Here is an 18,301-nt window from a genome sequence, read left to right on the forward strand (position 1 = left end):
ACAAGGGAATATTATTCAGTGTTTAAAAGTAAAGAAATTATGACATGTGCTACAGAATGGATGAAACTTGAGGACACTCCGCTACGTGCAATAAGCCAGTCACCAAAAGACAAATGCTGTGTGATTCCAGTTATAAATATGAGCTTCCTCGAACAGTCAGTTTCTCAGAGACAGAAAGTAGAACGGTGATTTCCAATGGCTGGGAGAAGTGGGATGTGGGGAGTTATGTTTAATGGGTGTAGAGCTTCAGTTTGCAAAACAAAAGAAGTTCTGCAGATGGATTGGTGATGATGATTGCACAACGTATGAATGTGCCCAATACCACTGACCACTTAATACCACTTAAAAATACTGACAATGGCAAATTTTATATTATTTGTGTTTCACCAGCATAAAAAATAGTGAAAAAAAAAAGCCCACAACTGCTTAGTCTGCTTTTGGTGGGAGTGGAAGTGGCAGAGAGACCCATCTGCCCAGCCTCCCAGCAGGATGACCGGCTCCTCTCCATGTCGGCTCTGAAAGTCCCACATTCCAGGAGCCCCCTTCATCCCTGGCAAAGCAGGGTGGCTGGTCACACTACCTCCTAGTCTCTAAACCACGTGTTGCTGTGCAGGGACCCTGCAGCCCAAACTTAAAGGTGACAAGATACAATGGTATTTTACAGAATTGTGTTCAGTTTGGGGGTCAGGGGGTGACGGATCCGATCACTGCATTGTGAATGATGCCCTCAGGAGCTGTGCCAGTGGGTACGGCCCCTGAGTCCCTTCCAGGGACAGGAGGGGATGAAGGCACCTGCACCCTGTCCTGGCCCAAATGATATATGACACAGCCTCAGTGCCCTGCCCCCGCTCCCCAGCTTGACCGGAAGGAACTCATCCCTCAGCCCCAGGCCCCAAAGCAGTCCTGATGGAGCAGCGAGCCCTGTGCACCTTCCCTGGTTGCTAAGGATCTGACCGAGCTCCCTGTGCTGGGCAGGGAGCAGGGGCCTTCAGCTCAGCTTAGGTGAGGGGTTCCAGTCCAATCCTGGCTGGTGAGGCCCATCCATCCCAGGGGCCCCTCCAGAGCCTTCTCCCTACTCCCAGCCCCCATCAGGCCTGAGTCCACATCCCTGTCCTGTTGGGCCTGGAGCGGCTGAGACAGTGGCCGAGGCCTCTGAACCCATGGCCTCTGAACCCTGAGGATGGGCTCACCAACAAGGTTTAGCCAGCTTCTCTGGGGAATGGCAGGAGTGGAGGGCAGTCTCTGCCACAAAGCCCTTGGTCCCTGGGCTCCCCGACTTCTACCCTCAGGACACAAGCCGAATGTGAAACCTGGGGTCATCTTCTGCTGTCTACTTTTTTTTTTTTAATAAATTGACTCATGTCTTATACTTTTAGATGCGTCAGCAGTTAAAATCCTCAGAAACAGATCACTCATGCCATCTTGGATTTTTCTATCTTGTGATTTCCTGACCAGCAACCTCTTATAGTATAAAGGAGGCTCAGAGCCCAGACTTTGAGGAGTCAGAGAACCCAGAAGTCTTGAACCCAGCGCTGTTCCTGCAGCCGGTCACCAGCCAGAAGGATGAAGGCCAGCCTGGCTCTCCTAACCTTCCTGCTTGCCGTGGCCACCCTCCACTCTGAGGCCAATGAAGGTGAGAGCCACGACTTTCATTCCTCTGAACAAAGGGAACACGGTGGCAAGAGGCTGAGAGCTGCAGAGAGGAGGTGTGGGTGGTCCAGAAAAGGTTGCCTGGGGGTCCCTGGAAAACAGGTGGTACCTTTACCAGGGGCCTCGCCCCACTCCTGGGCAGGGCTCCCTTCTCCCTCCTCCAGGGAGAGGAAAACCCGCCTCTGCAGAGAGCCTCCCTGGCCCTCGGGGTCCCAGCAGAGAGAAGCTGGTCCAGAGCCTTCTAGGCTACCTGCTTAGCCACCTCCTGGGGAGCCACAGGAGCCACAACAAGCTGTCTTCACTGCTGGGAGGGGGTTTTACAACCTTGGAATTGGTTGCCAACCTTTAAAAATGGGAAACATTTAAAAAATCTGTGTTGCCTATTCCTCTTGCAAATATGGAAGACCAAGCAGACTCGAGCTGGTGTCAGCCTCTCTCCTTTCCCTGTAAGATCTGTCCAGCTGTGAGTCTGGCACAGACCCCCTCCTGGTGGTAGTAAGTCTCAATGAATATCTGTGGGACACAAGAAGACGAAGCAGCAAGTGACTCTGAAAGAGGCCGAGGTTGGCACCAGATGTCCCAGTCTCCCGGCTCACTGCCCATTCTGCCCTAAGCGGGCAAGGTTGCCTCCTGTCAGGGGCCTGAAGCCAGGAGAGAAGGAGGTACAGCGGGGGCTCTGGGAGATTTCCCAGGGAACTCCTCTCCCGAGTTGAATTCCCACCAAAGCCAGAGATGGGAAAATGCTGGGTGGGTCCTGAGCCTCTCATTGGACATCCCTACTAGTCCAGGGAAAGAGACCTATTTTCCAGGAATTTTGACTGCAACTAGCTATAGAACTCCTTAATGTTTCCCTATAATTCCAGTTATCATTGCATAACTTCTCTTCTGCAGAAGGGGTGAGGGATGCTCTCCCAGAGGGCTGCTGTGAGGAATAGAGATAAGACAGGGAGGAAGCCATGTACTGGGCCCATAGCAGAGACAATAAATGAAATCTTTTTTTCCCCCTCCAGACAACAGCAAAACAAAATGGAGAAATAATTGGCCTTATAGTCAGACAGACATAGATTCTAATTGAATTCGCTCAGCAAATAGATATTAAAAGCCTGTTCTGTGCCACCCATTCAGTGAATGTGCTGGAATCCAGGGTGGGCAGAAACAGACGCTTCTGCTGCCTGGAGGCTCCGCACGGGCCAGCTGCGGCCTGCTGTGCCTCACGCAGGCTTCCTGAGCCTCGGCCTCTTCGTCTGTTACATGGGGGAAGCGAGGCCTTTGCTGCACAGAACAATCACGGGTATATAAATCAATGTGCACGGTACTTGCCCCATCCATGTGATTTGCCATTTTAAGGATACAAACAAGTTCAGAAAGGCTGAGTGTCCTGTCCAGAGTCACGCAGCTTCAGGAGTAGAAACAAGACAAGTTCAGCGTTTTCATTTTATAGGCAAGGCTCCACTCCTCTGGGCACAAGGACCCCCTGTACCAACCTCCCCCTGAGACCTGGGAGGGAGGACCCTGTCATACACCGGGCACCAGTGCCCACCCTGGGCACTCACTCGCATTTCCACATGGGAATTCCGTCCTAGCACTTCTTAGCAAATTCTATGTTTTTCCAAAACCTAAGTCTCAAGAAAATGCAGTTGAGAAACAGTATTATAATTCTTCTGGAAGAATTAAAGTTTAACAATCAATCTGGAGATGTTACTGACTTAAAGTAATGCATTGATATCAAAAGCAAGAGCGGGCAACATTTGACACATGGAGTTCAAAGTCAAGATCAACATTTTGGGGAATCAGGACAGGAGCATGCAGGAGAGAAGTGGTCACAGTCTATTAGCCTGAAGCCCTTGCCATGTTTCAAGTGTAAGTTCACGGCCCTGTGTGCTGCTAAGTAAATGTTAGTGAGCTTCATGTTAGTGGTGTTTCAAGAAATAAGTTTCAGAAGCAAAGTAAGTCCTTAAATTGTCGATTTCAACTGTGATTCTTGCTATCAGGAATGAATATGATGTTATTTGAATAATAATATTCAATGACATTGTCCAGGATTTGAGTAATTGCTATAAGCCATAGCTCTTTATAAATGATTTAACAGATGAACTACTAAGAGAAAATATGTAAATGTCATGGAATACTGGGAGATAAAACCAGAAATGTTTGATAATTTGTATATAAAATCTAAATTAGCAAAGGCAATATCAATCTGAATGGAAAAACCAAAGTTAGGACAAGCAGACAATACATGTCCATCATTAAAAAAGGAAATGACCTTACGTGAAGCATTAGGCGCTCTGACACAGAACATGGAGATGCTTTTGGACATACTAACAACAATTCAGCCAGCATCGACACAGAGTGAAAAAAATGTTCTGTGTCCAGAATATTTGTCGCCAGAGATAAAGATTATATACAAATAGATCAATCACTGCTGCCATTCTTTTAAATGTTCATTTTTGAATGACAACTCTTAAGTATTTTGACCATTAAATAGTTGTATTTTTTCAATTTTTAAATTGTTTTTATTTTGCATTGTTTTCTTCTTGTCTTGTTTTCTATTTCTGTCTGTATCTGCCCGAGAACCTTCAACATGCTATTGAATGTATAATCTTGTCACAACACACCATAATAATAAACCTTGCATTTATTATATCTTTCATAGAAAACCTCTGAAACTTTTCGTGCAGCCCTATCATGGAAAAGTGATTCATTGTTTACTACATCGTCATTCATTATTATTTAAAAACATGAAAATAAGGTGTTATGACAAATACAGAATAATTTATGATTTTGAGAGTTCCCAGGAATTCTGATTTCTTATTCCCAAATCCGATCAGAAATTTGAAACACCGCGGTCACCGAGTCACTTCCCAGCCCTGGGAAGGGTCTGCAAAAGGAGAGGTCAGGAGGGGCTGGCAGCAGAGGGGGAGGAGAGGACTTAGAGGAGGCTGATTGAAGAGATGGAGGGAAAGAAAGAGGGGCCAGAGAGGCCAGGCCACACTCCCTCCCAGGGGCTCCTGTCTTGTCTCTTCCCCGCCCCCCACACCCCTCCCTGATGCTCTCTCTTCAGAATAGAGATACAGGTCTAAGCTTCCTTGTAGAGAGTTTCAGCATCATACAGTCTGTTTCTGCCTTGTAGGACCAACTCAGGACCAGGTTACTCGCTGCTGTTTCTCCTTCACCTCTCGGAGAATCCCACTCCGTTTTGTGAAAGATTATTACTTGACTACAACCCAGTGCCTCACCCCAGGGGTCATGTAAGTACAGCCTGGCTGATGATGGAAGGGGGTGCAAATGAAGAAAACCAGTAGGGCCCGGGAGAGGGATGCAGGGGGTTGGGACACTAAGAGGAGGCTGCTGAGGGGAGGACTTCTAGGCCTGAGCTAGGCCTTCAGGGAGGTGGTTGGAGCTGGTGCCTGTGGATAGAGAGGGTTTGGGAAAGATGGAGATGCCGCCAGGCAGTTCCACCAGGAGAGTGGGGTGGGGTGGGAAATGTGGGTGGGGGTCTCTCTGCAAGAGAGGGATGGGGAGTTTCACACTTGAAATAGAATAGGGGGTGGGATGGGCTTCTCTCCTGGCTGTAAACTCTCAGTTCCTCATCTTTCTTCTTGCTCCACAGCTTCCTCACCAGACGTGGGAGACATATTTGTGCCAACCCCAGTGATGCCTGGGTGCAGCAGTACATAGAACATCTGGAACTCCAGTAGACGTGATCTGCGGGAACTGGGGCCACCACAGCTCGGGGATCATAAGAAGACACTGCAGACTACCTCCCCTCCCCAAGCAACCCTCTCAGAGCCCAGCGTCCCCCAGGCATTGTCCTGGCCTGAATGGAAGCCCATTCTTGCTCTTCTCGGCCCCTAGGCTCTGGTGAATTCTGCTGGAGCTCTGCCATGACATCCCGCCTCAGTGGCCTGAGGGCACTTGGCTCCCAGACAGCACCTGCCTTCCCCTCGAGAGCACCCAGCTGAAATAAAATCATGCTATAGAATGGGAACTTGGTTTAAATGTGTTCTCTCCCAAGACAGCCTGGTGATTTCTTTTACTGTACAGACAACTCTGTGGTATTCACTGTGTGTCAGGTGCCACTCTAAACACTTCACTATCAACTGACCTGAACAGTGGAGCGACGGGGCAGAGCTCGGTCTGGAAGCAGGGAAAACACGTAGCCCCTTATGCAGGGCCTTACATCAAGGGAGCAGTGTGAGAACGCTGACAACCGTGTGAAATGTTGTTTATTCGCACGTGAAGTGGGCAGCTGAGGTGCACACCTAACACACCTCCTCATTCCTTTTGTCCACGTGGGGGCTGCAACTCACCCTTCTTTGAAAGCTCTTCCCCTCACCTCAGCCATTTAAAACATTCACTTTTCTTCCACCCTTCAGGACCTAGTGTAAATGGCACCCCCGGTCCTCCTTGCCCAAAGCCTCTCACACCAACCACTGAAGTGCTGTGGTCTCTTCAGAGTCTGCTGCCTAGTGTGACGGTGACTTGGATGCAACCTCGCTTCACTGGATAGAGACCAGGGGAGGGGCTCGGGGCCACTGGTGTGGTCCTGCCCTCCAACTCAGCCCCTGGGGAAGGTTCACCATGACTTTCTGCCTCAATCCTAAACTCTTGTGGGAGAGGCTTGTTTCTCCAAACTCTCATCCTTAGAGCCCTAATGCACTTGGGCTCACACTCTCACTCAGATCCCAGAGAACTGAAAACTGGTTCTCTGCAACTCTTCACATTCACTCCAAAATGGGACTGAAGCTTCAGGGGACTCTCAGATCCCAAAGCTGAGGGGACAAGAATCAGTGAGGGGTCGGGAAAGACCTTGGGCCCCTGGAAAGGGAGCACAGGGGTGAAGGGGCAGTGAGCCGTCGGGCACAAAAGATTCTCTGAAGCTAGAGGACCAAGCTGGTCAACACGGCTGCAGACAGATTGAGCAGCAGGGACACAAAGACATGAGACCCAATGCCATACAGGTAACCCACAGCCACCTACCACAGCAAGGCGAACCTGTCTACCTGCAGGATGAAGAAAGGAGCTTAAAGCACCTCCTACTCTGTGACACAAATTGTGTGAAGTGCGCTACACGATACACAGTATCATTCCATCATCCCACGTCGCTGTGGTATAGAGCTCATTTCTCCCATTTTACCATAAAGTCCATACGGGGCGCCGTCCTCCCAACATGTCTCTGTCGGGCCCCCTCCCTGGGTGATCTCCACCAGGCTCCTTACTCCCCTACAGGCTGAAACTTCCGAAATTATTCCTCCTCAGCCCAAACATCTCCACTAAGGTGTCTAATAGTTTCTCAAAATTATGTGGTCCCAAAGTGAACTCCTGAAAGCTCCCAGATCCGCACCTCCTTTGCCTTCCTCGTCTCCACAAATGGCAGCTGCACCTCTCCAGCTGATTGGCACAACAGCCTGTAGTCATCTGTGATTCTGCTCTTTCTTTCCCACGGCACATATCTTCTGCTTCATTGCATCCAAAATCTGGGCGCTCACTGCCATCTCGGCTGCCACCCCAGCACCCATTTTCTCTCAAGACAACTCAAATAGCCTCCTAAGGGTCTCCATGTGTATAATCTCAACAGGAGAGCCAATGATCTTTTTCAAACATAAGTCAGATCACGTCACTCTCCTGCTCAAAACCCCTCAATGGCTTCCTATCTCAGAGTCAGTGGAAGTCCTTGCAATGCCCACAAGGTTCTGCCCACCAGCCGCCCTACCGTCTGACCTCATCTACCTCTTCCCTCGCTTCCTCCATTCCAGTTCAATGTCTTGCTGGCTGATCCCCAGACACAGGAGGCAGGGCCAGGCCCCCGGGGTTTGTGTCTATTCTCTCTGCCAGAATACTCCTCTCCCACACCAGTCAGCTCCCTTTGGGGCTCTGCTCGAATGCCACCTCATCAGGAAGGCCTTCCTTGAACATCCTATATTACATAGCCCCTCCCTTCCCCCACATGCTTCATCCTCCTTCCCCACCTGTAATTCTACAGACAGAGCATTGTCAGCTGGCCCACCAGGGAGGCGAGGTACCTGGGTCACAGGAGGAAGAAAAGACGCTTAGGTTTGTGGAGCTCTCACTCCATGCCAGGTATTGCGTGAACACTCCATAGACAACATCTCATTTGATCCCACCACAGCCCTGGGGCCCGAGTTCCCATCTGTGAATGAAGACATGCAGGCTCAGTGAGGCTAGCACTTTGAAGTCATGTGTTTTATTAGCCATACTCTAAGAGGACAGGCCTGCCCAGTTAGCAGAAGACCACAGCTGGGGATGGCTGTTGCCATTCGGTATCAGAGTGATCAGCTCCGGGGGAACTGAGACATGAATCTTGTCTACCTGGGAATGTGGAACTGCTCCTCCAGGCTTCCTCAGGGCAGTAAGCAGCTTGCGGCTCCCAGCCCCTACTTGATCCACTTTGCCAAATGAGCAAGAGTCCCAGCCAGCCACTCCCATCATTAAGAGATCATCTCCTTTTCATTCCCATGGCTACAGCTGTGTCCAGCTCTGGTCATTTCCACCTGGAGGACTGCAGCCAGCCTCTCAACAGGTTTCTCCACCCTAGGCCTCCTGAATCCATTCTTTACACACTACTCAGAGTGCACTTACCAAAATGTAAAAGCTGCTTTCCCTGCTTAAAACACATCAAAGACTTCCCGTTGTCCTCGGAATAAAGCCTATGTCCACAGCATGGCCTGTGTATGCCCTGTGCAATCTGACCCATCTGCCTCCCAGCCCTATCAGTACTCCCTTGCCCTGCTCTCAGGATTCCAGCCACACGCAGTGCCTGACATGTGCCAGGACTTTCTGCCTCAGGACCTTTGCATGAGCTATTTCCCTCACCTGTACTTCTCTTTTCCTTTTCAACCTTACATTGCTCATTTTATGGTTAGCTTAGTTGTTCTCCTCTCAGAAAGGCATTTTCTGAGCTCCTGATATATTTCTTTCCATTTTACTGTTTATTACCGTGGGTAAGTTTATATCTACTTAAGTAATTATTTACTTATGTAACTACTTATGTAATTCTTAATCTGAAATTACTTTCTTCCCTTAACCCCAGACTTTAAATTTCAAAAATACATGAGATATCAGTGAGATGTTGGCTGGCTTACTAGAACTCAACTGGAAAACACAATAAGACTTTTTCCAAAAATAAAATAAGGTGGCAGACAATCATGCTGTCTTTGGACGGACTGGAAATAAAGAAAATTTAAAGAGTTTGTTTTCAATGACATTTGTGGCAGTAAGTTGGTTTATTACTTTAACATCATTGGTTCTTTAATAAATAATACAAGAGCAAACAAATATCAAAAATTATGTTTTTTATTGATTGGTTTTCCAGAAGAACAAGCCCCTTGATCTTTGAATTTGTTCACTGTTTCCAGATGATTGTTTCTAAGTCTCTGCCTTAAACAATTTTTTTTCTCCAGTGGGGCAGGGGGTGTGCTCCCACCTGCTGTTTTACGGCTGGCAAGCATCCCCACTGACAGAGAGCAGCAGTCAGTCAGAACACCGGCCTTGATGCTGTGACTTGGACTTGCCCAGCCAACAAAAAAAGGATTAGGAATATTCAGTTATCTGGAGTTTGAGTGTGAGTTTCTGAGTTTTTTCTTTCATCAATTTTTTCCTTGTGGACAGATTCCTAGAAAACAATTTATTTGATTAATTGCATCATGTTTGCATTTGTGGTCTGGGCAATACATTTTATTTATATTTTTAAATAAACTGACCTGATCTGGGGATCTTCAAGAGTTCTTTGTCTCTGGTGGTCTGGGGATCACCTACCAATAGCACAGCTCCCTGGGGTGGTTGAAAATATGCAGATTCTATCCTGCCAGCCCCAAACTGTGAGTTAATTGTGGCACCTGGCTGAGAAATTTTCCTTTGTGAAGGTATTAATTCTTTCATTCGCTAAAGATTAAGAAAAGTTACATATACATGCCATTTAGAGTTAACTTTTTATTAATCAAGAGACCTGAGAAGATGTCTCATTCCCACCAATCACTGAAGTTCAAAACCATTCCTGAGGGGTAGTTGGAGTCGGTATTAGTTTCCTAGGACTGCAGTAACCAAGTACCACAGACTTGGCTTCAACAACAGAAACTTATTCTCTCACACTTTTGGTGTGTAAAAGTCCAAAATGGAAACGTTGTGGTCCAGTGTGTGTGTTCTCCTCCCCCAAATTCATACGTTGAAACCCGACCACCCAATGCAATACTCTTATTTCTTTTGGCAAGCAATTAGGGTTGGATGAGATTGTGAGGGTGAAGCTAACATTCATTTCCCTTTGAAGGCCTAGCAAATAATATCTGGGACTGATGGCTGTGTATATGCTGAGTTAAATTACAATTTGTGGTTGGGCTTCCTTTAAAAAACAAATGTATACTTATGCCTTACATGATATTTTATTTTTCTTAATGACATTCAGTCTGCCTTATGTATACTTGTCCTACCTTTATAGGAAATGAAGGGTTCTACATCCTTATGTCAATCTTATATCCTCTGCATTTTTTAGCAAAATGTCTTGCATGTAGCAGTAGCAGACACTCACCTCCCCTGACGTGACCAGCTGATAGTAAACCACCTGATGTCCCAGAGCTGAAAAATGGCCAAACCAAGGCTGAGTCCTGAGTAGCTGGAGCCACCGGTGGATCAACCCCAGTGGCTGGCTGTTGTCCTGCTTGAGTGTGGTGGTGGTGGTTGCCCGGGAAGAGGGGGTTACGCCCCCTTGTTGTTCCCTCCAAACCTTCTTCCAAGGGCTGACTTGGGGCTTCCAAAGAGGGTGTGGGAGGAAATTAATACAACTTTCATACCTATTGATTTGTATTTTGTTTTGGATTTTTAATGTTTTCTTTCCTAATAAGCACATTCACATACCTTAACAATGCAAAGGTACAAGGATCTTGAAGAGATTGCTACTCTCACACATTCTTCTTTATCCTATCTCTCCTGCATCTCCTTGCTGGCTCCCCAACAGTGGGGAGTTTTTTAATTAAAAAAAGAAAACCCAAAAACCTAATGTGAACTTTCTACTAGCTTATAAGCGTGGAGAACCTACTACACCAAGACAGGGCACACATTTGTGCACGAGTTTGTGAGCCTGGGGGAAAAGAGGCCCCACCGTGAAGGCTGGCTCAGGGATCTTAATATTGACAACCCCAAAGACCTGATGGGGGGCCAGAACGGGATGACCCCCTACAGACAAAAGTCAAGTATGCTGTGCATAACTGGCACTTGGTGACCCAGGGGACAGAGCACCAGGATAAATTGTCACTGGACTGAGTAACCTACATCCCTGGAGGACGATGTGTTTTCCAGGTCTCGGGGACTGACTGGATGGGGGGCAATGAGGGAGAGAAACACCTCTTCAGCCTCGTTTGACCACACTGCTGCTGGAGGAAGTGCTGGCTGCTGGCTGCTCCAGGGAATTCTGCTTCAGCCTTGCTTTTCTTGTCTATGGCCTTTGTTTATATATATATAATACAATATATATAGTGTATACTATATATGTGTGTGTAGTATATATATACTATTTACATTTTAATTCCTTACCTCGTGGCCAGAGGCAGTTATGAATGAACATATTTTAACAGAGGAAAAACATTTATTGGTAACGGGGCTCGCTCACTCAGTGGTGGTGTCTACCAACGAAGTGGTCCTGCCTGTAGAGATGGAGCCTTCTCCCTTCTCCCTGAGGGAAGAAGCAGAAAGGCAGAGCTTTTACTCTTGAAAGGAACAATTAAACAAGTCACTGTTTCCTCCTCTTAGGTGGGAATTCTAAATTATTCCCAAGCATTTACATTTGGTCCAAAGGCTCGTCCTCGTCAGAGGAGTCCTTCTCGTGCAGCACCTGTGTCTCACTTCTCTGAGACACGGCTTTGGAAGTCCCAAATATGCTCTTCAACCTGCTCCAGAAACCGCCCGCCTGGAAAACAGATGGGGAGCCGTGAATTCTGCCTGTCCCCTGCTTTGTCCTGCCCCAGCACTTCACCCTCCTCAAATTTACCTCCATCTTGCTGCCCTGTGAACGCCTCTTATTCAGGACACTTGAGAAAAAGCCTCTTGGAGGAAAACACATACCGACAATTAGCGATTCATGCATTTTTCCATGTCTCTCACAATGTATAGCTCAGGCCTCATTAGGACTAAATGGGTACCTGGGTCCATACTCATGAGCAAAATTACTACAGACCTGGGACCTTGAAAATGATTTTTTGCATGCTGGGCTTCCAGAGATTCTCTGTGTCTGTTTAAAATAGCATGCCACGTCTCTGGGGAGCCCTCTGTATGTGGCTCAGCGTGGAGTACAGGCAGGATTTTCAACCCCACTCCCCTTCTTGGCCCTTGGCCAAGTGCCTGAAGGGCAGTGGGGGGAAATTGCACAACCACACTGGGCAGAAGCAGTTTACTCTCTCCAGAAGCATTTTACATCGGCCCCTCCCAGACTTAGTCTCACATGCATCATTTCCTGGGGCCGGGGAAAGAAGGAGCTTTTATATTTCTAGCTGATTTATCCTCTAAGTTAAATCACACCAAGTAAATGCCCGAGTCCAAATAGCAAAGTTAGCTAGCTTGTTGCCTTCCATACTGCAGGCTGTCACTGCTGACTGAGTTGTGAAATCAGTTTAAAGGTCACAACCAGCACTGAAATACAAAATATTCTTTTTGAATAGAGATGGAATAGAAAAAAATCAGAGTGCATAATGATTTTGTTTTAAAACGACTTATGTCTATATGGTGTGTGTGTACACAAAATGCAGCTGTGACACAAAATGCAGCTCATGGCTCAGGCACAGTATGACCAGCGGAGAAGTCTCCAGCTGGAAAAGCACCATCTTCTTTTGGACATAAGAGTGTGACCATAGGGCAAGGTGTTTTCTCTTTCCTCTTCTCCATTTTCTTATTATTAAGGGAAAAGACAAATTACTGTCTAAGGTCTCTCCCAGTTAAAATTCTAGGAGGTTTCAATAAAGGAAGTAGAGACAGAAGGGGCCTGAGAACCAGGAGGATGAGAAGGGAAGTTTTCCCTGGTACTTTACAGGAAGGACTCATACAAGTCACCTTTCATCATCCTTGAAGGAGACCAGTGCCCTTCCCAAAGACCACGAGGCCTTCTCTACACTTTCCCAGAGACTCCACCACCAGCAGGAACAGGTACAACCAAGTCCTCTCCCCTTGCACCTGTTTTCTTAAAGGACTAGAGACAGCAGACACATCTGTACCAGTCCCATTCTATCTCAGCTTTGGCTAGAGAGCTAATCTTGCAAAATCTAGGCAAAGCATTAGCATAAATAAGTATTCTTTCCAAATGCAGTGGTTTCCTCTCTGTAAAATGAGGAGATTGAAATAGATGAGTTCTAAGTTCTCCTCTAGTTCTTTTTATTTTTGTTTTTCACTTCCCTAGCATTTATTTTGTAATAAACTTACTCCCAAGTTTTTGTTTCTTTAGTTTCTTCTAGGATATTGTGTTTTCTGTGCGACCTCCTCTCTGGTGGAGGGACAGTCTGCTCTTCCTCAGTGGGGTCACCTCAATGTGGCAGGTCTGAGAGCTCATGCATGGGTCCATCCATCCAGGAGCTCCATAACCTCTGTGCTGTATCTCGGGAGCTGTGTTCACTGGGGTGGGCTCAATGACCAAGGAGTCTGCATCTAAACCCTCAAGTTCAACACTACTCTCTGCATTTTTAAGCATGTACGGCAAAAATTCAGTGCTCTTTTTGAGGCACCAATCCTACCCCCAGCCCCACTCTTTGGTCTGCACACACCTACCAACTTCGCCATTGTAAGGACAGAATGGACCACATTGCTTCTGTAGAGTAATGTCCTTCAGATACTTGGTGGTTTTTTGGATATGCACACCCTTGATGGCCTGGCAGTTTCACGAGTGTTCTCAAAGTGACCATGAAAATTTAAAGCTCTTGATTTGCATGATGTTGTGGGGTTTTCTGGGTCAAGTGAGTAGCAAACCATTTTCAGAGGCCACCTCAGGCCTCTTATAGGAAGAGGATGCTCCTTTAGCTCTAAAATTCTACTTCAAAAACTCAGACTAATATTTACCTTGGCTTTCCTTCTTTGCCTTCCTTGGGTGCTACTCTACCACAAATCTGTTTGGGGAGACAAAAACATAACAATTACTTATCACAATGACCTCTATCTCTAAATCTATATTTTCTCCCTTTTAAGTAAGATGATAACTTTTTTGAGGATAGGAATTTTCCTTTGATTCTTCCTCCATAATCCCTAACTTAGGATCTTGCATGGAGCTGGCAATGTATTTCATTGGCTGTTTTAGATAATATTCAGCAGATAATTCCAAATAAAAACTCTTAGAAGTAGAAAAAGAAAATAAAAGTATCTACCAGAAACTTAACAGCAGCTTTGTTTCAAGGTCAAGAACAAGAGTAGGATGCCTGTTATTACTGTTACTATTCATCATTGTTGAGGAGGTCCTAATCAATTTAACAACAACAACAACAAAAATTAAGTATTAGAAAGACACAAAACATGTTAGTATATGAAATGATGCAAAACCCAAGAAGTCTAAGAGCATCAACTAAAATTTTGTTGTCCAGTAATATGATAATTCAGTAAGATAGCTAAATCCAGAAATCAAAAGATCCACATGCAAACCTCAAGAGCTCTTCTATGTACCACAAAAGACTAATTAAAAATTAAGGAAAGGTCCCAATTACAATATCAATCAAAATGCATAAAGTACCTAGAAATAAACTTAACAAAAAATGCATAAGTCCTATGATCAAAACATTAAAACTCTTCTGAAGGATGTTAGGAAGAATGTACAACATGAAGATATCATGTTCCTAGAATGTTGTAAAGATGTCAATTCTCTGCAAATGAACCTACAAATGTAAGGCAATCCTATTCAAATTCTAAGAGTTTTTAAACAAAAACTGGCCAGCTGACATTTGGTAGAGAAAATGTGCAGGAATGGCTATAAAATATATGAAAAAGAAGATAAAAAAGCAGGAGCTTACCCTACCAGATATCAAAATATATTATAAAGAAATTGGAATTACATAGTGATACTGTTACTGGTACAAAAAAAGATAACTGGATAAACAGACTAGAGTGCAAAGATAGTACTTTAGATCAGTCAAGAAAGAATAAGCCATTCAATAAGAGATTTAAAACAATTAAATTTTCATGTAAGGGAAAAACAGACAAGCACACTAAAAACAAATAAAACCAATACTAGACAGATTTTTAAAAATATATATAAATAACAAGAAATATTATTTAAAAAGACTACAAGAAAACATCAGATACTATTTTCCTGTCGTGCGGTAAGAAGAGCCTTGCTAACACCACCTACACCCCATCAGCCATGAGATGACAGCAGACATGGTGACAGACTGACATGCATCCTGCTCCTCACAGCCCTTGCCCTCTTCTCCCCTTGATTGTTTGTTTTCTTCCTGTTGATTTATGGAACTCTTTTGACATTAAATATCTTAATGCTTTCAGTGGCTTTCATTGAATTTCAGTGTTTCAAATATTTAACAGTGTTTTTGCCTTTAAGGAGACAGTAAGAAGCACAGGCTTTGCAGTCAGGCAGAATCATTCGGGTCTTCAGTTGATCATCTCCATCTGTGGAAGAGGGTGGTGATATCGTCTGCATGGGATTGTGGGGATTGAACCAGACAATGTATGGAAAATGCTTCATCCTATGCTTGGCACAGACCTGTGCTAAGTTTGCCAATGGTGTCACAGACAAGGTGGTCAAATCTATCAAAATGTTCTGCCTGACATATCAGCCTCAGAAAGCTTTTTACCCACACCTAGGTTATAAACACATTGCTTTTATTTTCTTTTAGTACTTTTACTGGTTCTTCCTATTTTTCTTTACATTTATGCAAATACATTAAAGGTGAGAAACAGATATCTGCTGTTATTTGCCCTTCGAATAGTTAGGTAGCTGTTGTATTACTATTTGTCCATATTCTTCCACTGATGTGAATATTAAAAGGTGACATTTCAAAAGTCCTAGGAACACATGGTTCTTTCTAGCAATGGTTCACACTGTATGCTACTTCCAATAAATATTAGGTTGCATTATTCCTCATTATGGAATTGACAAAATACCTCATTCTTCTTCCACAGGCAGAACCATCACTGCCCACTACAAAACAAGACATGGCATGGTCCATGTCCTCAAAAAGCTTATCATCTAAGTGAGGAGAGGAAATAATGAAGCCGCATAAAAAAACACAAAAGTGAGATTAAATTACATAGAAATTAAATGTAGTATAGTTTATAGAAATTCTAAAAAAAGCAAAAACACTCTATGCCACCTGGAGATGTAGAGGGTACTGCCTGGACAATTGCCAGTGACTTCTTCCCAGAGGCTTTGGCAAGCTGGCCCCATGCTAGTGTCCAGCCTTGTAGGCTCAGCAATCAGACTCTCTTCACCAAGAGAGGACTCACTTTTTCTTGGGGTAGTCTCACCTTATCAGTACCACAGGGGTAACAACAAATCAGAATGCCAGCTTATGGCCTGACAACAAGAATTACATCTGTTCCATAGACACCCTCTGTGTCTACACGGTCAGTGAAATACACTCTGTAGAGCTACGCCATGCGGTACACTAAAGCACAATCAGAAGGCTACTTGGTGAGAACTGAATTAGAACAAAAGAAATCAGCTGAATCCTGTGTTTAATAGAAAAGACTGAGTCAGCAGGATCCATTCATCTCCTCACCAGGCATAGCCTGGCTAGTGGGCCTGACTCTCCACGTCTGCTGCCTGAGGTGCCATCTCTACGGTTAGGTACTGCTGGGATGGGCAATGCCCATGTCGGTCTCTTCCTCACCTTTTCTCTGCTTCTACTACTGACCTGACCAACCCTCCTGCAGACAGACATGTTTCCTTTGGCAGTTAATATATCCAGTTAAGTTTTACTTAAGTTGGGTAGACCAGGAAGCCATTTTGTCTGGACACATCTCTGCTCTGCCCCACAATGTGTTGACCCTGGAATTTCTTGGGGAGCCACCTTTTAAAAACTTGTTCACCATATTTTTAAATTCTCAGGGGAGGGAAATGCCTCACTACTGCCTACCCCCCTCAAATGTTGACAAATCTCACAGAAGGGCTAGCAAGGCTGAAATATTCAGGGAAGGCTGTGTGAGGAAATATGAACTTGAGCTGGCTTTTGAAAGATTCACAGGACTTCCACAGGCAGAATGAAATAAGGGAATTTTAAATGGGCAAAGGCACAAACAAAAGTAGGCATGGGTGTGGTATGGCCAGGTGATGGAGATAGGCTGCTTTGGCTGGACTGGAGGGCTTCCATGACAGTTGAAAAGATAAACAAGGTATTAGGTTGGATTACCAGGGAAGAGTCAAGATCGTCAGCTTACTAAATCACTCATTTAATGTTAGCTCCTGCCTGTTGGGAAATAAATCTCTGTGTAATTGAATGAAAGGGAAACAGGCAAGTTCCAGGAACCGGTGACTATGAATATGACATGCTTCAGAGAAGCCTGATGCAGGATTTAGGTGGCAGTGTTCTAACTGAACCTATTTACACACTGTGCTCTACACGCTGGAGAAGAAAGTTGCTAAGTAAATCTAATGAACTGACAAGATCACATTTTTATCTCTCAGCCATGTCCTTTCTGCCAGGGTGGCATAGCTCCATGAGGGTGGAGATTCTATATCTTTCCTCATTTTAGCCAACAAGGAAAGAAGTCAGCGGTAGGAAGAGAGTAATTGGTAATACATGAAATTGGCATTGATCATTTTGAGTTGAAGAAATTTTGCTATCATGTCAACTCTGGCCTATTAAACTTAAGTTCTCAAAAGAGTGCAGTGGTTTGTTATCTTGATTTCAACTCCACAGAGATCTCTGGGAGTGGGCCTCCTTTAAAAACCTCCAGAATAGAGCAAAGCATATCTCAGTGCTCGCAACTAGAACAAAAATATCAAGGAGGAGCAGGTGCGAAGGTGGCTTTGATTTTCAGTTTGTGGGTTCTGAATCTGTTCTAAAGACAAAATATATTTTGGAAAGCTGGATTAACTGTTGTCTTACCAAAATGAGACAGACGATTATGGTAAAACCTGTTGCTACTGCAATCACAGGTGTTGCCACGAGGACTTTGTTCCTATACACATATCCCGGCATTGGCACTTCGTTGGAACGCTTAAAAAAAAAGAAGAATTTTATAAACAAACCAAATAGATGGAAAAGATAAAAAAAGACTATTCTTAAGCCTGTTCTAAAGAATAGCTAACTATTCTTTACTACTCACCTGAAAACCCCACTCTTTCATGTGAATTGGCTTATGAGGGGGGACCCGAATATACCTGGAATTTATTTATTAAAAATTACACAATTTTTATTTATTCTGACATGTTCAAACTTCAGTCACCTTCAAAGTACTCTCCATTTGATGCAATACATCTATGGAGATGGTTTTTCCACTGCTCAAAGCAGTTTTCGAACTCATCAATTTTTATGCCTTTTAGTGCTTCTGCTGTTTTTTGTTCACCTCTTCCACATTGGAAAAACAAATCCCTTTGAGGACTTGTTTCATCCAGGGAATCACAAAAAAACTCACCTAGGGCAAGATTGGGTGAATAGGGAATGTGGAACATGGGGGTTATGACATTTTTTGTCAAAAAATGCTGAACACGCATGGC

General features: G+C 44.9%; 2 protein-coding genes across 2 annotated transcripts; one reads left to right on the plus strand and one right to left on the minus strand.

The window, feature by feature from the left end:
* The first annotated feature begins 1,563 nt into the window (after window positions 1-1,563).
* LOC123816878 (regakine-1-like) lies at window positions 1,564-5,348 on the plus strand. The gene is made up of 3 exons (XM_045836102.1): window positions 1,564-1,633; window positions 4,781-4,898; window positions 5,261-5,348. The coding sequence occupies exons 1-3, from the start codon at window positions 1,564-1,566 to the stop codon at window positions 5,346-5,348; spliced, it is 276 nt and encodes a 91-aa protein (XP_045692058.1).
* A 5,911-nt stretch (window positions 5,349-11,259) lies between these two features.
* LOC123816693 (leucine-rich repeat-containing protein 37A-like) lies at window positions 11,260-17,796 on the minus strand. Its single transcript, XM_045835815.1, has 5 exons — window positions 17,691-17,796; window positions 13,699-13,745; window positions 11,648-11,702; window positions 11,442-11,566; window positions 11,260-11,332 (listed from the first exon to the last, which is right to left on the minus strand). The coding sequence occupies exons 1-5, from the start codon at window positions 17,781-17,783 to the stop codon at window positions 11,266-11,268; spliced, it is 387 nt and encodes a 128-aa protein (XP_045691771.1). The 5' UTR covers window positions 17,784-17,796; the 3' UTR covers window positions 11,260-11,265.
* Between the last annotated feature and the right edge of the window lie 505 nt (window positions 17,797-18,301).

This window comes from Phyllostomus hastatus, unplaced genomic scaffold, assembly GCF_019186645.2.
Source record: "Phyllostomus hastatus isolate PE091 unplaced genomic scaffold, TTU_PhHast_1.1 phas_contig_210, whole genome shotgun sequence".
Taxonomy (NCBI): Eukaryota; Metazoa; Chordata; class Mammalia; order Chiroptera; family Phyllostomidae; genus Phyllostomus; species Phyllostomus hastatus.